Source organism: Gopherus evgoodei, chromosome 11 (genome assembly GCF_007399415.2).
Source record: "Gopherus evgoodei ecotype Sinaloan lineage chromosome 11, rGopEvg1_v1.p, whole genome shotgun sequence".
Classification (NCBI taxonomy): domain Eukaryota; kingdom Metazoa; phylum Chordata; order Testudines; family Testudinidae; genus Gopherus; species Gopherus evgoodei.
In genome coordinates this window covers 42432120-42454183 of record NC_044332.1, presented here as the reverse complement: position 1 = coordinate 42454183, position 22064 = coordinate 42432120, and the positions used below count along the sequence as shown (strand labels likewise).

The window sequence follows — 22064 nt, the reverse complement described above, 5'->3', positions numbered from 1 at the left end:
CTAAAAGAAAAATGAATAAACAGCCATATTCAAAAAGAATACAATTCAAAACATTCCAGCAACTACACACATGTAATACAAAAGAAAATAATATAAACCTTATTGTCTTACTATTTTTGTACTTACAACTTGGAAACAGAAGATTAGAAAGCCAGGAAATAGAAAGGATCATTCTCAGAGCCGAGAGGGTCAGACCCAAGACAAAGAACAAAGAACTCACACCCAAAACTTCCCTCCACCCAGATTTGAAAAAAAGTCTTGTTTCCCGATTAGTCCTCTGGTCAGGTGTTTCAGGTTACTCCTTTCCAGGAAAAAGAGACATTAACCCTTAGCTATCTGTTTATGACACCTTTACTCTCCCTTTCACCCAATATTAACAAGTTGTTGTGTTACAACTTTTGGCTCACAAATACTCTTAAAAATTCATCAAAACACACATGGGGTCATTAGAAATGTGCCTGCACCCATACCTCATAAGTATGTCAATGCCTCATTTCCATCTCACTTTTAAAATAAAGTGAGATCAGTATGTGCTAAATATCTTAAACTGAGGAAGTACATATATCTATACATGTATCCATTAAATTAGCAAAATACCAGGAAGGTAAATGTTGATATGACCTGACAAAAATCTATTAACTTATGAAAAAGTCTTCCTGGTGCTCAATCATATACAGAACGACTCCTGTCTTCCTCACAGCAAGCCTCTCAACCTGAACAGTCTCAGACAAAAGTGAATGTCACCTATTGATACTCATGGAAACAGCTGTTAGCCACCACCAGATATGTTCTCATAGGTCAAACCAAGCTTCTGAACTGCTCAGACCAGAAATTCCTCCCCCAGAAAGCTTTTAAAAGAAACAAAAAACACACCACACCCCCCCAACATTTAATTACTTGCATCTTTAGAACCTGTAACCTCAGTCCTATAGAACAATCTTCCAAATGAATCCAGTCAAACTGGGTAAATTGGCTGTTTGTGATTACTATCAGCATGATGTTTAGTACCATGTAACAGTGACTGGCACTTTTGTTCCAAGCAGACTATTTGGGACAGAGAAAATGTTTTCTATTAGGCCTAGAACACGAGTACCATTGAATTAGCTGGTCAGTTCTGTACTTGTAACATCTGCATGTTCCAGGATGAAAATAAGGAGATCTATTTTATGAACTAGATCACATTATGCTTTTAGACACAAACTGTTCCTGCATGTGTTTTGCTATTTTTTATTCAGGTAAGGAATGAAATTCTCTCTAAGTAGCAGTCTGCACGCAGGCCAACATGTAGTTATTAATAAGAGTTATTAATAAGCTATTGGATGTGGATAAAGTATCAGAGGGGTAGCCGTATTAGTCTGGATCTGTAAAAAGCAACAGAGTCCTGTGGCACCTTACAGACTAACAGACGTATTGGAGCATGAGCTTTCATGGGTGAATGCCCACTTCAGACACATGATGTAGATAAAGGCTCTCAAAATGGAAAAAGCCAGCTCATTCTGTAATAGTCCTATATAAATACCTAGAGTATTTCTACAGCATTCCTGTTGCATACGGTTTTGTTAATTTCAGTGTTCTTTATAGATGCATTCTTTACAGAAGGACAGTTATTCCCTTGATGCATACTCTACCTTTCGACAACTAGTCACAGTGAAGAGATTACCCTTTCAGATTATTTTTGTGAATTTTTAATTTAACATTTTAAATGATCTCAGAAGAAGTGCCACTTTTCAATACACTTATTTTATTCAGCTTCCAGAAAGATGTTTTACATTTGTTTTGGACAGGAGCAGTGTCCTGATCGAAAGCTAACATGAACTGGGGGTAAGCAACCTTTTTAGTCTTAACAACTGGATTAAATTTTTGCACACTAAACTACGAGGCAGGCATATTTAATAAGAAAAAACAAGTAGAGTTAATTGTTGTATTGCAAATGGAAAACTGATTACAGTAAAATTTTGTTTGTGCAATTCCTCATTGAGATTACACAAACAAAGTAAAGTCCAAAAGTGTCAGGTAGAAAAACTAATTCGGGGCAAATGCAGTATGAGGTTAACCATCATTTTTGGTATCAAACTTTTCCAAGAATCAAAAAAGTAATCACACATCACCTTTCAAATGCCACTTTGATGTTGAGGACAGCCTTAAGTTACTATTTCCAGAGGCAAAAGATGAGTCTTAATCTAAACAAAAATAAAGAGCCAGTAAATCAGAGGAATTGCATATCAAAATGTTTACTAACAAGATGTCTGGCTTTCGTAACAGACATTTGGGTGACATTTACATAATACTGCATGTTCACATGTAGGAAAAAAGGACTTTATTTTCTCCCCACATCTACTGGAGAGAATTAGAGACCTCTGAGATTGCAACTGTTTCTTACATATACAATGTATACATGTATCAGATGTTTTAAGAGACCATATGCAAATATAACAGTCCATGTTCTTAGGCATGTTCTTCAGCCAGCTTCTGAGCTTTAGCAATAACTTCGTCAATAGGACCAACCATGTAAAAAGCCTGTTCTGGTAGATGGTCATATTCACCTATAATGACAATTTGAATGACATAAAATATCAGGGTTGGAAGGGACCTCAGGAGGTCATCTAGTCCAATCCCCGGCTCAAAGCAGGACCAATTCCCAGACAGATTTTTGCCCCAGATCCCTAAATGGCCCCCTCGAGGATTGTTCAATAACGACTAGCAGGATTGCCAAGGAAAAAAGTTTTCCAGCTCAGATTTCAAAGACTACCTATTAAACTCATGAAGGGAAAAAGCAAATGGACAGTACACAGAGAAAATTCAAAGGGCATAAAACCCTGAATCCCTCCCCCAAGTGACTGGCCATTTATGCCTCATTTTAGAATACAATCCTAAGGAATCCCTAGCACCTTGTGCTGGAAAGCTGTACTACTACAACTTCCCACAACACTGACTGGCTAGGTGGTCACTACTGGGTCAGTAATTACTCTAGTGAAATTGGAAATCATCATCATTTAGGGCAGAGGTTCTCCAACTGTGGTCTGTGGACCACGAGCTCCATTCAGGTGGTCTGTAGATAGTTCCCTCCAAGGTGCATGCCTGGGCAGCCACACACAAGAGAATGAAGGGCCACCCACCTACTTAGTGGAGCCGTGCACCTAATCCACTAATTAGGTGCTTGGACCCTGGAGAAGATGCACATGTAAGGTGAGGTGGTGGTCTTGGGGGTAATAGTGGGTAGGTGGAATTTGGGACACGCAGGGCTGCTGCAGCCAGAGAAAGAGGCGACTTTCCCCAGTTCTAGGGCTGCTGGAGAGAGACCCCCATCCTTCCCATCCCGGGGACTGCCATAGCGGGAAAGAGGGCACATCCATCGCATTAGAAAGGTAAGATTACTGATATTAAAATCTGAGTTGTGCGCTTTTATTTGTAGAACCAAAAAAAAAAAAAGTGTTAATTGAGGTGCTTAAAAATTAGAGAGAGAGAGACCACACGCGCGCGCACATGCTTTTATCCAAAGCGCTTTACAATAGTTAGCTAACAGTACAAACAACATTTGGAAAGATCATTAAGTGGTCCACCGAGACCTGCAGCAATTTTCAAGGGGTCCGTGGGGAAGAAAAAAAGAAAGGTTGAGAATCACTGATCTAAGGTAATAAATATACTCTTAAGTGGTGGGTTTATAGGACATCTTTCCCTCTAATTTCATTAGCAACAATATAAAGCAACATTTCAAAACAGCATAGTTTAGATTTTAGAATACCATCAAGTTCTAAGGGTTAAGAGGAAGGAGATTGGTCCCAAAGCTACTAAGAAGAGGGACTGAACTACTGAAGTGTCCTGTCCTGCCCATTCTTGTCTGACAAACACCAAATTCTGCTCCTTTGTCTTCCTACCTCTCCCTGGATCATGCAGCAGGGAGCAGCTTGGATTAGCAAGTGGCACCGTGCCTAGTTATGATGAAGGCATATGCAGAGGATCAGTGAAGAGGGTACCCAGGCAATGACTCTCAGAAACAGCTTGGGGTGGTGCAAGCAGGGGCCAGGGAGGGTTAAGTACTTCTGACAATGGAGTGAAAGGGGAAGAAATCTGGGAGCCAAGTTGGATTTCAATCCCTTTCCATTTTATAAAATCTGTTCTTGAGAACTAAATGCTTAAACATTACATTGCATATCATGCTCCAAACTGGCATGGCTGAACCATTGCCTAGTGCTCCACCCATCTATTTCCTTATCCACCTGTTCTCCCCACATCTTATACTTAGACTGTAAGCTCTTGAAGGAGGGAACCTTCTTTATGTTTGTACAGCGCTCAGCACAATAAGGCTGTGGCCCTTAGGCCCCATCACAATACATATGGGGAACTAACACCCCCTATTTTACTAAAGCAGTAACGTTTAGTGATGGATTCAAGCATAAAGGTAGTCTGCAGAAGTGAGAGTCATACATTGAAGAAAACGGGTAGCCTCCAGAATACAGCTCTGAAACTGGGGGAAGTCAGCCAAGTGACAAATATATTACTTTACCAGATAAAATGCTCTTGAAACCCTTGATTGTTTCCTTCAAAGGCACCAATTTTCCAGCATGGCCAGTGAAGACTTCAGCAACCTGGAAAGGCTGAGACAAAAACCTCTGGATTTTTCGAGCTCGGGCTACAATTAGTTTGTCTTCCTCAGACAATTCATCCATCCCCAAAATAGCAATAATATCTTGAAGGGATTTGTAATCCTATTATGGAGAAAGAAGACAACTCAAATTAAATAATCTTGCAATACCATGTGCAGATACAATACTGCAATGAATTCAAAAGACTAGATAAGTGAAATTCAACTTTTGATTAAACACTCAGTTAACTCCAGTTTGAATAAAATTCATTGGGGAAAAGTGTAATTAACAAGATACCTGAAGAATCTTCTGTACACCACGAGCCACATCATAATGCTCTCGGCCAACAATGTTAGGGTCCATGATACGTGAAGTAGAATCCAGAGGGTCCACTGCTGGATAGATACCCAGTTCAGCAATGGCACGAGATAATACTGTAGTAGCATCTAAATGTGCAAAAGTAGTAGCTGGAGCAGGATCAGTCAAGTCATCAGCTGGTACGTAGATAGCCTGAAATAAGTCATTTTGAAAATCAAATGTACAAGATCGTAGTAAAAAAACCTAATACTCGTTAAGCCTCATTATATGCCTACTATTAACTGCCACCTTCACTTTCTACTCATGAAGCTAAGCAGTGAACCCTTTATTGATGATATAAAGGCAGCACTTGTTTAACACCATACCTGTACTGATGTAATTGATCCCTTTTTAGTAGTAGTTATTCTTTCCTGCATTGTTCCCATATCAGTGGCCAATGTAGGCTGATACCCTACTGCAGAGGGGATACGACCCAGCAGTGCAGACACCTGAAGATCAAAAGAGAAGATAATGTAGCAAGTTAAAGAACTCTCGTAGTTCATTTTCTCAGATACATCAAAGGTTCTTAAAACTGTGCTGTTTCAAGTATTAGTAAGCATACAGGGCACAATGCTAAGTGGTGTGGGAAGACTGTCAACAGTTAGCAGGTCTGCTCTCAGCCTTTACACTCAGCCACCAAATGGAAAGAGTGGAGACAAAATCAGGATGGTAACCCATTTCATTCTTCTAGTCTTATTCTTTCAGCAAGAAGGAAAGTTTGAACTGTCTTCTTTCACTTCAGCAGTAAGGTTTATTGTTCCTTGGCTACAGATGACAATGCAGGAGAACTGTGTGCATTCACAAGGGCAGAGCAGGAAAGAGAAAGTAGGGAGAGAGGGGGTATGATCAAAAGTTGGTGAATTTGGGAGGCACATGAGCCAGAAAGATATTACAGAGGATTGGGGAAGGCAGAAGAGAACTATATGCCCACAAAGGAAAGAAAGATAGCAAGAATGAAATAAAGATACGTCTCCTTTGATTTCCACTTACTTCAAACATGCAAAGGGCCAGCCATTCTGGGCAGTAGACATCAACATCCCCACCCCTTTGCAGGATTGTTGCAATTTTCCCTAACCTGAGGAGATCCACTAAAAAACAAAAAACAAAAACCAAACACACACACACACACACACACACACACAGTAAGAAAACCCAAGAACCCCCAAGGTTTACAATGAAAAATGTGATTCACTTTATGAGCATAATTTATTCTGTGAACAGAAAGGCATATGTGGTGCAAAATTAAAAGCTTGGAGTCCAGCATGCAGAATAAAGAGTGTGCATTGTACTAACTGTTACACCTATAATGATTTTGTATCTACTTTTAGATATATACTTCACTTATTTGGCTAATTTTCCTACTGTCTCAAGTTTGAGACACTCAGGTAGTTTAAATGGAGCTTGTAAGTGACACTCAATAAGGCCAGCTGGAGCTTTTACACCTCCCAATAAAAAATTAAGCCAGTTAAGGAGTACAACCCACCTGCAGTAGAACTAGGGCCTTCAGAAGCAGAGGCTTGCTCCATGGGCATCATTTCATTTCTACCCAGGAGCAGCAAGATCACCAAACTGCATCCACCTTTCACTACTCCAGCCATTAAGCATTGCCACAATGGGACCAGCTGAGTGCCTATGTTGAGTAGAGGATCTAGTCCTTCTTCAGTTTCTCCTCAACCAAACCCAACACCCTCCCCCATAGCAGTTCACCCAGTCATACACTGAACTGGAGCCAAAGCAAAGGTGCTGTCAGGGCAGCCTACAATTGCCCTGCCTCCAGAAGCCATGCTACTCACCAGCACTAAGCCGTGTTTTGCTCTTCCCATTTTGGGTTCTAACAGAAATTTGTCGCCCCTTTGCCACCCCTTCTTCACTCCTCCTTACTCAGACCCTCAATTGCTCTCTTAATTGCTCCTATAGTATGTCCTCCATGCTTTTCAGCAAGGTCTTATTACTAGCAAACCAAAAATACAAAAGTTGGAACTTCCAAGAAAGAGGTCTTGCAGGAAGAAAGCTTCTAGAAAAAACAAAAATGAACTCAAGAGAAAGCTTAGGTTGAGGGGGTTTTGTATTATTTTAAGTTAATAAAGGTAAACCCTGGGAAGTGAAGTTTGGGTGTGTTTATGTCTTTATTCTGTTTAAGTCCAGGTAAGAACTACACCAGCTTATAGTTACTCTGTGGATATTGCTACATCCTCTCTAAAATTGGCTTGGGCCTGGATCCTATGCTTCTGAAGAGCAATTTAATTGTTTGACTTTCGAATATAACAAGTGGCCCACACTTGAAGGAAGTCATAGGGAGGATACACTTAAAGGCTTTATTCTCCCCCTCGAAAATTTTAGGATTTTGTACATAGTTAAGATATCTAGGCCACTTTTTTGCCAAGATTTGACTGGCATATACAAATATGCAGAGTTCCCTCCTCTCAAGCAAGAGTCTGAATTTTTTCTTAAAATTGGTGTTTGATAGGTGTTCATAATTCTTTTTTAGGGCAAGGAGCACAATAGGGGGTACCAGTTTCAGAGTTCTAAGAGTAGTCTTTAGATTCTCAGGCAAGCATTGTACTGGAACTTTTTATTATGAGTACTAACCTCTGAACCAGCCTGGGTAAATCTGAAAATATTGTCTATAAATAGAAGTACATCCTGTCCTTCTTGATCACGGAAATATTCAGCAACTGTCAAACCAGTCAGAGCTACTCTGGCACGGGCACCTGGAGGCTCATTCATTTGACCATACACAAGTGAAACCTGGAATTTAATATGTTACAGAAATAAAGTTTATCTATAGAAAATGTAGTAGCCTATCAACACTATATAATGAGTTGTATTATATTCAACACCTACATGCCTTGGACCAATTTTGGAAGCAAAGGCCAAGGACCGGATGACAATGGAACATGTGTTGTTTTTTAAAAAAAAAATTACACAAAACACCCTTTATTAGTAGTTTTTTCTTAAAGGTATGAACACTAAATGAAGCGTTACAGACTGAACTTTCACCCTAATCTAATAAGTTAGCATGTCACTAAAGCAGCAAGGAGGATTGATTGAAGGTCCACTATTAGAATCTGCAGACTTTCCTAACTGGAAGAAAGTGAAAATTAGTATGTATATACAAGTCAAACTGCCACACCTCACATACAGAAAGTGTTTTTTTCTTGGAAAAATTGTATTAAAATAATATGTTGCTAAACAATCCACTGTAATGTACAACAATGATGTGTGTGTTTTGTTTTGCTTTAATACTCACACCCTTTGAAAGTTACCTTGGAAGTGGCATCCTTCAAGTTGATGACACCAGATTCAATCATTTCATTATACAAGTCATTACCCTCTCGTGTACGCTCCCCTACACCAGCGAAGACAGAGTAGCCACCATGGGCTTTAGCAACATTGTTAATAAGTTCCATAATTAGTACAGTTTTTCCTACACCAGCACCACCAAAGAGCCCTGAAACAACAGTTTTTGTCAATACAATTGAGTTTTCAATTTGAGATCATTGTCAATGAATGTGATTACATCCAGCTACAATACTTCACTATTATCCCTCAAAATGCCTGTTACCAGTATGGGAATATTAAGCTAACTCTAGAACAAAACAAACCTATCTAAAATTTGCTGCTGTTAGCAGCATCCATTTTCAACAGCAAGTTTGTTTAATCTTCCTCACTAGAACACTTTCTAGTAAGCACAGATTTAGAAAACTGAATAAGACTAAAATCTTAATTTATATAAAGCAAACTTGCAACTACACTTTAAGTCTTCCTCAAATTGAAGTACAGAATGTTTTATGTACAGTACTTAAAATAAATATATGGAGATATACCTATCTCATAGAACTGGAAGGGACTCCAAAAAGTCATTGAATCCAGACCCATCCCTTCACTAGCAGAACCAAGTACTGATTCTGCCCCAGAACCCTAAGTGGCCCCTTCAAGGATTGAACTCACAACCCTGAGTTTAGCAGGCCAATGCTCAAACCACTGAGCTAGCTCTTATTGGATAAATTTACAGTATATCTATTTGCTTAAGAGAAACTTACCAATTTTACCTCCTTTGGCATATGGAGCCAATAAATCCACAACCTTAATACCAGTCACAAGAATTTCTTGCTCAACGCTCATATCTTGGAATTCAGGAGCTTCAGCATGAATAGATGAAAACCTGTAAAGAAGATCTTTAACTATTTTACATATTTTTGTCTTTACTATCAAAGCTTCAAGAAAAAATTGTATTTAGAGATACTGAATAATGTGGTTATATTAGTGGTCCCTAGCCAGAAATCAAGTTTACACCTAGGTAAAATTTAGAAGCTGCAACATCAGTTAAAATTACAAATTAGAAGTGTGTAATTCAAAAACAGTACTGGATATACAGCAATTTCTTCTCTAAATCAACTAAGTTTAAAAATACTCACTGTTTCGTTGCAATAGGCCCTCTTTCATCAATTGCCTCACCAATTACGTTCATGATTCTTCCCAGTGTTTCTGGCCCAACTGGAATTTTTATAGGCGCACCCGTGTCCAGAACACTCTGTCCGCGGGTTAAGCCTTCAGTGCCATCCATGGCAATTGTTCGAACAGTACTTCCACCTAAGTGTATAAAATCTAAGTTTGCTCTTTGAACAGAAAAAGTTCACCTTATTGCAGGAGAAATTCAGAACTTTTAAAGTACACCTCTACCCCAATATAACGCTGTCCTCAGGAGCCAAAAAAATCTTACTGCATTATAGGTGAAACCACATTATATCAAACTTGCTTTGATCCACCGGAGTATGCAGCCCTGCCCTCCCGGAGCACTGCTTTACCGTGTTATGTCCAAATTCGTGTTACATCGAGTCACATTATATCGGGGTAAAGATGTAGTTGCACTTAGACTTTCAGTTCTGAAACCTCAAGTTATGTGGTACAATCGGACATTACTTCATGCCTCAGACAACTAAGGTAAAACTTAATTTTTCTGACTTCAAGTTGGCTTGCCAAAATCAATTCTAAGATTCCTACATTGGCAAATCAAGTTTAAATAGAAGCTCCTTAGAACATCTTAAGTTATAGTAACATTTTTAAACAGTACTCTACATAACTATATAGTCTTCATTATATTTACACTGAATTATCCAGAGTTAGAGTATTCTAAGCTTGTTTTAGAGATCATTGTTTATTTAAAAAAAAAAAAAAGTTTTTTCCTGCAATGATAGTTAATTATCTGCAGCACTTACTGCTCACTGCATATTGTGCTCCAGAATCTTAACTTTCATTTTGAATTATGTTAAATGTCTAGCTAGCCCTTATGGTTGTCAAATTAAGACTGAAAACATGAACTCAGCGTAAACTGTTGAAATGTTGTCCTAAGTTTGCTGATAACATGAAACAGTGTTAGGGAGAGCTGTCCTGCCCAACTATCTCAATCACAGACCAAGAGACCTTAGGCAGCGAGTTATATCAGCCTGTGGTACCCATGGTCCACCAATGTTCAGAGCACAGATGCCCAGCTCCACCAAGGTTTGGGCCCTGCTGCAGTACCAGATTTGGAAGACTCTGAAGTCTCAGCCACATAGCCACCCTCATCCACCTCCCCTGGAGCATCCCTGCCCCCTGGGCAGCAGGTGGCTGCCACTCCCTGCGCTGCATTCCCTCATCAGCCACCGACTGTCTCCTTTCACACTGTGCCCACCAGTCACACCCCACTGCTCAGACTACAAGGGAATGAGGTGGCCGCTGCTGCTGCAGAGGGAGATTGCACACCTGATGTGATGGCAGCCATCCCCCCAGGGCCCTGACCCTTCACCGGTCAGGCCACTAGGTGACAGGCGCATCCTCCTCCCCCCGGAGCTGGGTAGTGCACATGCAGCACTGCAGAAGGCAAACAGAGAGGGGCCCCAGGAGCACATGCAGTGTGGTGCAGGGTGAGTGTGCTGCTAGCAGCAGCACAACTGACAGCAATTCTGGGCCCCAGGGCAGATCAACCATGGGCCCCCTGTCCTCCTCCCTCAGTTGGAACCACAAGCCACCCCCTACACACCCTGCCCCTTGTAGAAGCCCCAAGAGTCCTCTCACCCCCCAGCCCTGCCTGAGCCGCCCCAGGCCAACCACAGCCCTGTCCCACACCTGCCCAGAGTAGCCCCAAAGCAGCTACACTGACCCAACCTGCGCTGGGGAAAAGCCACATCGCCTCTTGATCCAAAGACGCTTTTAATATGCCCCATGCAGGTTCCAAGGTTACTGAGGCAACAGTATTTGCTACTTCGCTGCCTCACCCATCCCGGAACCTGCATGGGACATATCAAAAGCTCTTCTGAATCAAGAGACTTTTCCCCATAGCAGGCAGAGCTACTGCAGCAGCAGCTAGAGTCCACGGGCCCTTTTAAATCACCCAGGTGACTGGGCAATTGCCCCCTTTACACTCATCCCCCGGTCGGCAGGCGTGGCTGGCATGGAAAGGGCTGGGGAGGGGGAGGGGGGAGTTCTCCTCTGGACCCAGCTCCTGGACAGCCTGCCTGCATCCCAAACTCATCCCAGCCCCACCCCAGAGCCCATACCCCCAGCCATAGCCCTCACCTCCTTGCAACATAACCCTTTGCCCCAGCCCTGAGCCCCCTCCTGCACCCTGAACCCCCCATCCCCAGCCAAACTCCACAGCCCTCACCTCAACCCTCTGCCCTAGCTCTGAGCCCTCCTCCCACACCCCAAACCCCTCACTCCCAATCCTCATCCCCCACACCTCAATTACCTGCCCTAACCTTGAGCCCCCTCCCACATCCTAAACCCCTCATCCCCAGCTCCACCCCAGTGCCCTCATCCTCCCTATCCTGCATTGTGCAATATAGGGAAACTTAAATGCTTATAGTTTCCAGTCCATTTTTACTTTATTTTTAAATATATATATATATAAGGCAGGTTTCAGGGAGTGACACTTGGACCCATTCTGGGCACCACCAAAATTATACAAACCTGGCACCCGTGCAAGAGACTCTAATTCTGTGGCATCTTGGGGAAAGTAGTAGATGCAATGAATTCACATTATTTGCAGCTAGGTGCCTGAAACGGTTTCCTCTTTCTCTTGTTCTCCAGCTTTCCCCACAAGAGGGAGTTACCTGGATTACAGTGTACAATCCCTGCAGCATTCCTTGGACCTGGGAAGCACTGGATCACTGAACCAGAACTGGAGCCCAGCTTACTGCCAAGTATGGGAGAGCTAGAGAATAGGCTGGGCAGCTGAGCTGTCTGGAAAACAATGTACCAGTGAGGCGCTGACGCCGATTACAAATTCCTCCACACAATTCCTTCCCTCCTACACAAGAGGATGGGAAGAATAGGAGATTCTAAGACAAACATCCAGAACAACATTACAGGAACAGAGTCTCAGAGCTGGACTACCTGGAGCTTATAGAAATAGATATTGGTGTCTATCTTCAGAGAGGATGGAGAAAGAAATTCAGGATATTTCATGGAGATTAATTACATTAACAATGTAGCAGAATATAGGAGTACTTGCAGCAGAGTTTTGTCCCTTTTTGCCACTACACCTTGCTGGCCAAGCAAAGGGAGGTCTTACTCAACTTTATAGCATCTGTCTGTCATGTGATAACTTTAGAACACCACACCCAATCAATTCCAAAATTTCAGGGAACGTCCTATGCATAAATGGGCAAAATCCTATTTATTTTGGTGAAAAAAAAATCAGAAAACCTGAAGGTCCCAGGGAGCCCCTTGAATCTAGTTTGAAACTCCTGGGTCTGCTACCACTGCTGCAGCTGCCTATAGATCAAAGAACTGGTTGATGGCAGCCATTAACACCTCCTCACACAACAGTGTCCTCTCTGGAATATCCATGGTTCCAAAACAGAGTTCCTGGCATAGAGGACAAACTGCATGAAAAGAACAGTGCCCCTGACAGGGAGAAAGAGAATGGAGCACTGTAGTTCTGGGAAAGGGGAATGAGAGAGCGCACACAGAGCCACTGACACAGTGGGGAAGGGACAGTTGCAATGCATCCCAGAAATACAGGAAGATGGGAGGGTGGCAAACAGGAAGCTTTTTAGGGAGAATAAAGAGATGCAAGGAGCTTAGCTTACAGAAGCAACCAAGCATGTAACCCTCTAGTACAGGGGTATGCAAACTTTTTGGCCTGAGGGGCACATCTGGGTGGGGAAACTGTATGCAGGGCCATGAACGTAAGACTGGGGCAGGGAGTGCGGGAGAGGGTCAAGGCAGGAAGTTAGGATGCAGGAGGGATGCAGGGTGCAGCAGGGGGCTGTGGTGCAGCAGGGGGTTAGAGGACTCAGGGCAAGGGTTAGGGCGTAGGCTCCAGCCCAGCACCGCTTACCTCAAGCAGCTCCAGGGTGGCAGCAGCGTGCAAGTGACCAGCATATCCGGCAGTGATTCTTGGAGGTGGGGTCTGGTGGGGCAGGCGGCTCTGCCACACGTTGCCCTCGCCTGCAGGTTCCACCCCCAAAGCTCCCATTGGCCGTGGTCCCTGGTTGCCAGCCAATGGGAGCTGTGGGTGGCAGTGTCTGCAGGTGAGGGAAATGCAGAGCCCTCTGCCAGCCGCAGGGACATGGTGCCAACTGCTTTGGGAGCGGCATGGGATCAGGGCAGACAGGGAGCCTGCCTTAACCCCGCTGCACCACCAGGTTGGCAATCTGACGGGCCGTAGTTTGTCCTCGCCCATGCTAGTATATAACCAAGCCAATATACATCTTCAATCGTCTACGTTGAACAGAAAACTTCAGAAATATTTTGAAGTCTTACACAATTTTTTCCCACAGTTACATCACCATACTAATATGGTTTCACAAGCCCTGAGCAAAGCCAAATCTACCTCTAGCTATGAGGTGAGAAAGGAAGAAACTATCAAGTCATAGCAACGTAGATTCTGAGTTGAGAGAACACTGTTATCCGCCTAGAACAGGAAATGCCCTATCTGTATCCTCAGGAGTGTTTGGATACTGCTTCACCATGGGATCAAAGTCATCGGGTCTTTATTTTACCTGTTCCTATTCTTTTAATGTTACTGAGGATACCAGTATAAACAAAAAAGCCAATTGGGTTTTAGCCAAAGGAAGGGTTCTCTTGAAAGGAGAATCACTGATCTGAGCCTTTGGAACCTATACCAGAATGGCAAGGAAATTAAGAAAACTTGGTCCATGTTAGAAGGTGGTTCTAAAAAGGTTAGTCTAGATCTAGATCTTGCCTTGAGGGTAATGAGTGCCAGATCCTGATCATCCACATCTGGACTCCTAGAAGAAAATACTAATTTACATGGCATACATGGGGACCAGAGAGGTTTTTGTGGGACATAGGCCTGGACAGAAGCAAAGTTCAAAACATTCCTAAGGGCCTTTTCTAGGTTGGTTTGAGGGAAGCCAAAGTGGCTTTGTACTGTCGTGTCTGGGAAGCTTAGGCCCTAAGGAAAAGAAGAGGTAACCTACTTGAAGAACCAAGATGGTGCAGATGAAAAAGAGCAGAACCAACATTGACAGAAAATGAGTCTCTGCTGCAGCAGGATTTAGGGGAATGATGGGAGCACGCTACATCCAAATTACATGGCGAATGCTTAAAAGAAGTACAACAATGCATAGTAGAAGGGACCTCAATAGTACTATGTGCAGTAGAACAAGGGTCTTGGGTAGTAAGGAAATCTCTTCATGACAGCTTTCAAACTACCCTGGAGTCAACAGTGGTAAAATGGTGATAGAGAAAGGGAGAAAATAGCAGGACCAATTGACAATTAAGAAGACAGACTTACCAAGGTGCTGCGCAACTTCCAGCACCAATCTAGTTTCACGGTCTGATACTTCCAGGGCATTGAGAATTGGAGGAAGGCCTTCATCAAACTGGACATCAACAACTGCACCAATAATTGCAACAATACGCCCTGCTGCAGTACCAGATTTGGAAGACTCTGAAGTCTCAGCCACATAGTTTCGGCCTAACAAAAAATAAATTACCAGAATCAAAATTAGAGCAATTAGCCTATTAGTTGGAAACATAACCCTGGTCTTCATTTTCTGTATTTTACTGAAGTAAACCAGATTTAAATTAAAAGCGACCAGACAGCAAGTGTGAAAAATGAGGACAGGCGGCGGGGAAAAAGAAAAAGACCCAAAAATCAGGACTATCCCTATAAAATCAGAACATCTGGTCATCCTAAGTACAAATGTTACACTTGTTAAAGACTCTAGGAACACAACATAAAATGTAGCATTCTTCATAATAGAAACCTTTTAGAAGTGAGACAAAAGTTGATGTTTTACTATTGGAACTCAGGATTAAATAAATAAAGTATGCTATTTTACCAGTAGATTACATTATAGGGAGGGAAACCACAAGTACACCTGATTCCTAATTACACATACAAATCAACAGAAGCAAACATTTTAAAATGGGTGCAACATTCACCATCTTGGAGTGTGCAAGGGCCTCTGCATCAGTGATCAGAAGGCGCATCAAGTTCTAAAACGGCCCTGATAATAAGCATATGGTTTCTTGCTCTAGATCACACCAGTGATCTATCAGGTTCAGTATCTAGCCTCTGATAGTGACCTTCTAATTAATACTTCAGAAGAAAACCATTTTTAAGCACATCGCACCTAGCTAATTATATAGTGCTTATTGGAAAGGTATTTACTTTTTGTTTGTTTTTTAGAACAGTCATGTTGGACATCTTACAACCAGAAACATGAAAGCAAACACTGACCTGATAGACACAACAAGTTGGCTCTGATCATTTTAAGCCCAGAAACAGAGACTCAGAACAAGAGAGTGCGGGGGCAGAGGCGGAGAAGAGGAGGATGTAACGGTTAAAAGCCAACAGAAAGATGAAGGTGGGGAGACAAAAGTTCTATATTGCTTCCAACTGAGCTGCTCTCAGCACATTTGCACCGAACGCCACCCTCACGCTGCCTAAGGCAGGGAAACAACAGGATGCCCATTGCAGCTCACAGGCAGGGACTGGGGGAGTCATGGGTGCAGCAGAGAACCCAGGTCTCCTGCCTCCTACCCTCCCTGCCCAGCACCGCAGCCCTTCCCGCCCAGAGCAGCTTCAAATGGGGCAGGTGCCAAAAAGCCAGCAGGGCTTCGGGCGCCCCGCCCGGTGCACGGGAGGTGAAGGAGCAGCAGGCTCAGAGCCAGGGGCAAAGCACAACGAAGCAAGGGGACTCGGGGACCAGCGAGGCCAGGAGGCGGTGGGCGCTCGGGACGGGCGCGACCTCCTGGGGCTGACACCTCCCCCCAGCCCCTCCCGGGCGCGGGACCCCCAGACTCACTGTGCGGAAGCACGGCGGAGGCGGCCGCTCCTGCTGCTAGGCAGCCACGATCCGCAGCAAGAGGCTCCAGAGCCCGCAGGACCGCCACGCCGCCTAGCCTCGCCCGTCCCAACATGGCTGCTTCAACAGCCCCCACCGTCACCCGCCTCGCGCCTTTCTACTGGCAACGACCGCGCACGTGCGCGCCCCCTGGCGCTAACGGGGAGACGGCGCATGCGTAGTAGGAAAGTGTCCCATCGTATCCCATGCGGCCGTCCCCCACTCGTGTAAGCGTACGACGCCGGTAGAAACTACATTTCCCAGAATGCAATGCTCCATCTGTGGCGTGTCCGTGGACTACAGGCTCCAGGATGCAACACTCCATCTTGACAGGGGCTTCTCCTGGAGCAACCTTACTCCATTAGAAGTTTCCAGCGCACTATAGCTCCCTCCCTTCCCGCTGGCCTGTGTGTCCTACTGCTACGCTGTTAAACAGGACCCAGGCTCCCTTTCAGGGATAAGGCAATTGCAAAACATCGTGACATAAGGATGATGTGGGGTTGCCCTGTCTCTGAACCAGGAGGTGCTGCACCTGTACCAGGTTGTTACCAGCAATTAAATGAGAGGGTGGAGAGTAACTGCAGTCCTCCTGCTGCACTGTTAAAAGCCAGTGGAGAGCTCCCTTCACTCTTTCTGGCTTAGGTAGGCAGTGCAGCGCGCCCCTGCGACTCCCTGTCCTCTCCCTGGATGGGGCATAGGGTTGCCAATTTTCTAATCCCACAAAACAGAACACCCTTTCCCTGTCCCCTGCCCCAACGCCCTGCCCCCTCTCTAAGGCCCCGCCTCCTGTTCACTCCATTCCTCCCTCCCTACCTCATTTTCTCCCCCACCCACACTTTCACGGGGCTGGGAGTTACGGTGCAGGAGGGCAGAATGGGGCCAGAAATGAAGGGTTCAGCATGTGGGAGGGGACTTCAGGCTGAGGCAGGGGGTGCAGGAGGGAGTGAGGGCTCTGGCTGAGGGTGCAGGGTCTGGGGTGGGATCAGGGATGAGGGGTTTGGGTTGCAGGAATGGGCTCAGGGCTAGGGCAGAGGGTTGGGGTGCAGGAGGGGATGTGGAGGGTGGGCTCCAGAAGGAAGTTTGGGTGAGGAAGGAGGCTCAGATCTAGGACAGGGGTGTGGGGTGTGGGCTCCAGGAGGAAGTTTGGGTGCAGGAGGGGGCTCAGGGCTGGGGCAGGGAGTTGGGGTGCAGGAGGAGGTGTGGGGTGCAGAAAGGGGTTCCAACCTGGGGCAGGGGGTGGAGTTTCAGGGTGTGGTCTCCAGCTGGGCAGCACTTACCTCAGGCAGCTCCTGGAAGCTACCAGCATGTCCGGCTCCTAGGTGGAGGAGCCAGGAGGCTTTCTGCGCACTGCCCATGCCCACAGGTGTCATCTCGAAGCTCCCATTGGCTGAGGTACCCAGCCAATGGGAGCTGCAGAGCCGGCACTAGGGTAGCTCACAGAGCCCCCGTGGCTGCTCCTGGGGGCTCTGGACCTGCCGGCCACTTCCGGGAGCCACTCAGAGCCAGGGCAGACAGGGAGCCTGCCTTAGTCCCGCTGCACCACCGACCACACTGTTAGTGGCCCAGTCAGCAGTGCTGGTCAGAGCCGCCAGGTTTCCTTTTTGACTGGACATTCCAGTTGAAAACCGGATGCCCAGCAACTCTAATGGTGCAGTGAGTGCTCACCCTTCTTCTTTCAATCCATAGAAAGTCAGGATTCCTGGACTTGATAAGTCAGATTCAGGAGCGACTCTTGTATCATTTTCAGGGCTCCCATCCCAACCAGCTGAGCCAAAAAAAAAAGGTTGTCCCATAAGCAGCACTAAAAACTCAGCAGTGTGGTGCATCTTGAAAGTTGGCACCCATACAGCAATCCTGCTTGCCTGTCCCTAGAACCAACTCTGGTCAGATAAACCCACTTTAGTGACAACTCTGGCACTGATTTCTAATCTCATCAATAAAAGATATCAAGTTAGTTTGACAAGACCTATTTTCCATACACCCAAGTTAATTGGCATTAATTATATTACCCTCTTTTAATTCTGTATTAATCAAGTCCCATATCAGCGGCTCCATTATCTTGGATGGGTAGTGCCAATGGTTTTAAACGTAAGTTGTCATGTATACACAGCCATCCTCACCAGAAGATGAAAAAGCTTCATTTGGAATCCCAACTGATCCAATAAAACCAGCAGAAACTTCTGTCTCCCACCATCGCAACCACTGCTACCAGTTAACAGAGTTGCTTCTAGATAAATTATGTACTGAACTTCTCAACCTCTTCAGACTGATAAAAATATTACATTCTAGAAAACTAGATCATAACTAAACAGTAAGCATTTAACTTCATAAGGACTCTGTCACATAAGCTGGTTTCAAAATTTGACCAATTTTATTATTTATTTCTATGTCACCTGAAAGCTAAACACTTCACAGAATATACAGAAAGACATAGTCCCTGAACTGATGAACTTCTTGAAATCATCAATATTTATTATTCTTTGAGTGCACATAATATGGGGAAGGTGTCTCACAAAAACAAGTGAAAGACCTTGCCCTTTCTCCGAAGAGCTTGTGTCTAAAGAACCCCCTAGATGTTACAGTCTATATAAGGTCCTCTGATTCCAGGTAGATATATCAGTAAATACCACATCTCTTTTCCGAAGAGATTTCAACTGAGGAATATATGGCTCTGAGAGACAGATGTAATATAATATTTGGGCAGAGTCAATATTTATCTAAAATACAGGAGAGATTTTTGACCATTGAATCACACAATCCTGAATGTCATTAATTAATATTAAGCTAGCTAAAAGCAACTCTTCTTAATTTAGAATAAAAAAATTAAAGTTATTTAAGGTTGGAGTAGGGCTCCTCCAGGCATGCATCTGAGGAAGTGGGTATTCACCCACAAAAGCTCATGCTCCAAAACGTCTGTTAGTCTATAAGGTGCCACAGGATTCTTTGCTGCTTTTACAGATCCAGACTAACACGGCTACCCCTCTGATACTTGAAGCCAAGCTCTGTGAGTCTTCTTTCATAAGACAGGTTTTCCATTCCTCGGATCATCCTAGTAGCCCGTCTCTGAACCTGGTCCAGTTTGAATTCATCCTTCTTAAACATGGGAGACGAGAACTGCACACAGTATTCCAGATGAGGTCTCACCAGTGCCTTGTATAATGGTACTATAATCTCCTTATCTTTACTGGAAATACCTCGCCTGATGCTTTCCAAGACCACATTAGCTTTTTTCATGGCCATATCACATTGGCGGCTCATAGTCATCTTGTGATCAACCAATACTCCGAGGTCCTTCTCCTCCTCTGTTACTTCCAACTGATGAGTCCCCAGCTTATAACAAAAATTCTTGTTATTAATCCCTAAATGCATGACCTTGCACTTTTCACTATTAAATTTCATCCTGTTACTATTACTCCCATTTACAAGGTCATCCAGAATTTCTTGTATGATATCTCAGTCCTTCTCTGTATTGGCAATACCTCCCAGCTTTGTATCATCCACAAACTTTATTAGCACACTCCCACTTTTTGTGCCAAGGTCAGTAATAAAAAGATTAAATAAGACTGGTCTCAAAACCAATCCCTGAGGAACTCCACTAGTAACCTCCCTCCAACCTGACAGTTCACCTTTCAGTATGACCCATTGTAGTCTCCCTTTTAACCAGTTCCTTATTCAACTTTCAATTTTCATATTGATCCCCATCTTTTCCAATTTAACTTATATTTCCCCATGTAGAACTGTATCAAATGCCTTACTGAAATCGAGGTAAATTAGATCCATTTCATTTCCTTTGTCTAAAAATTCTGTTACCTTCTCAAAGAAGGAGATCAGGTTGGTTTGGCATGATCTACCTTGTGTAAAACCGCATTGTATTTAGTCCCAATTACCACTGACCTCAATGTCCTTAACTACTTTCTCCTTCAAAATTTTTTCCAAGACCTTGCATATAACAGATGTCAAACTTACAGGCCTGTAGTTACCCGGATCACTTCTTTTTCCTTTCCTAAAAATGGGAACTATGTTAGCAATTCTTCAGTCATATGGTACCACCCCTGAGTATACAGATTCATTAAAAATTCTTGCTGATGGGCTTACAATTTCATGTGCCAATTCCTTTAATATTCCTGGATGAAGATTGTCTGGGCCCCCCGATTTAGTCCCATTAAGCTATTCAAGCTTGGCTTTTACTTCGGATGTGGTAATATCTACCTCGATATCCTCATTCCCATTTGTCATCCTGCCATTATCCCTAAGCTCCTCATTAGCCTTATTAAACACTGAGGCAAAGTATTTGTTCAGATTTTGGGCCATGCCTAGATTATCCTTAACCTCCAGTCCATCTTCAGTATTTAGCAGTCCCACTTCTTTCTTTGTTTTCTTCTTATTTATACGGCTGTAGAACCTTTTACTATTGGTTTTTATTCCCTTTGCAAGGTCTAACTCTACATGGCTTTTGGCCCTTCTCACTTTATCCCTACATGTTCTGACCTCAATAAGGTAGCTTTTCTTGCTGATCCCTCCCAAATTCCACTCCTTGTAGGCTTTCTGTTTTTTCTTAATCACCTCTCTGAGAGGCTTGCTCATCCAGCTTGGTCTACAATTCCTGCCTCTGAATTTTTTCCTCTTTCTTGGAATGCAGGCTTCTGACAGTTTCTACAACTTTAACTTGAAGTAATTCCAGGCTATAAGAATGAACCCTGGGAGCAATCCTGTATCTCTGATTGATGGATTCTGACAGGGGAACTCTGAACAATTAGAGAGAGATCATCAAAGCCATTTTGGGTAACCCTGAGAGATTTATGGAAAACCAGCAGATTACTATGCCTCTGCTACCATTTGCACTTACAAACTCTGATTGACCTGTAATGTATTTCACCTGCTTTAACCTCTCAACAACTCTCATTTATTTTTTTTAGCTAATAAATCTTTAGTTAATTTTCTAGAGAAATTGGCTACAGCATTGTCTTTTGGTGTGAGATCAAGAGTATCCAAGGACCTGGTGGTAAGTGACTGGCCCATTGGAATCAGGAGTGACCTAATGTGTGGTGATTTTAATAACCTTTCATCACTTAGTCCAGTTTGTCTGGGTGGAAAGATGCGCTGGAGAGCCTAAGGGGGATTGTTTGTGACTCCATGTTAAGACTAAAATAGTAATCCAGGAATGCACAGTTGTTGCTGACTTGGTGAAATCTAATTATGGAATATACAACCAGTTTGGGTTGTCTGCCTTGTTTTTGACAGTCTGACCTGAGATTGGCATTCTCAGTTGTTAGCTATTCTAGACAGAGTGACACTGATAACACCACCTAGCTTGCAAAATCTACTATTGTGATTAGATACATGTTTACAGTAGGGCCGGCACTTGCATTTAGGCGGTCTAGGCAATCGCCTAGGGCGCCAGGATTATTGGTGGGTGGCATTTTGCCGGAGGGGGCAGCAAGCGGCTCTGGTGGAGCTGCCGCAGTGGTGCCTGCGGAGGGTCCGCTGGTCCGCGGCTCCGGTGGAGCTGCCGCAGTCGTGCCTGCAGATGGTCGGCTGCTCCCGCAGCTCCGCTGGACCCTCCGCAGGCACCACTGCAGCAGCTCCACCGGAGCCGCGGGACAAGGGCTCAGAGCAGCGAAATTGCTGTGCGCCTAGGGCGCTAAAACCCCTAGCACTGGTCCTGGTGTAGAGGCTGACTAGTAAGATGTAGGTGGTTTGATTTACCACATAGCTAAAAACAAGCAGGATTAAGCACCAAAGACCTTATTCTGTTGTTGATTATACCTGTGTAATTCCACTTATTTCAGTAATAATTGTATTTAATTAAGCACCTATC

At 44.0% G+C, this 22064-nt stretch overlaps 1 protein-coding gene across 2 annotated transcripts; it reads right to left on the bottom strand.

The window, feature by feature from the left end:
• Positions 1-1832: 1832 nt before the first annotated feature.
• On the bottom strand, positions 1833-16463 carry LOC115659766 (ATP synthase subunit beta, mitochondrial-like). 2 transcript variants are annotated; one of them, XM_030580402.1, is made up of 10 exons: positions 16208-16463; positions 14689-14871; positions 9359-9533; positions 8984-9105; positions 8207-8391; positions 7530-7688; positions 5267-5389; positions 4881-5093; positions 4505-4706; positions 1833-2543 (listed from the first exon to the last, which is right to left on the bottom strand). In XM_030580402.1, the coding sequence occupies exons 1-10, from the start codon at positions 16320-16322 to the stop codon at positions 2446-2448; spliced, it is 1575 nt and encodes a 524-aa protein (XP_030436262.1). In that variant the 5' UTR covers positions 16323-16463; the 3' UTR covers positions 1833-2445. The 2 variants fall into 2 exon arrangements, with proteins under 2 accessions (XP_030436262.1, XP_030436263.1); XM_030580403.1 differs by having other exon boundaries at positions 1833-2180.
• Between the last annotated feature and the right edge of the window lie 5601 nt (positions 16464-22064).

What these genes read in the sequence shown, in the direction of transcription:
- LOC115659766 (XM_030580402.1), bottom strand. Translation starts at nt 16,322, where the DNA reads ATGTTGGGACGGGCGAGGCTAGGCGGCGTGGCGGTCCTGCGGGCTCTG. An exon ending in TTACCCAGGCTGGTTCAGAG is followed by an intron (nt 5,390 to 7,529) that starts GTTAGTACTCAT and finishes TTTGATCTTCAG; the next exon opens with GTGTCTGCACTGCTGGGTCG. An exon ending in GATCAATTACATCAGTACAG is followed by an intron (nt 5,094 to 5,266) that starts GTATGGTGTTAA and finishes GACTTATTTCAG; the next exon opens with GCTATCTACGTACCAGCTGA.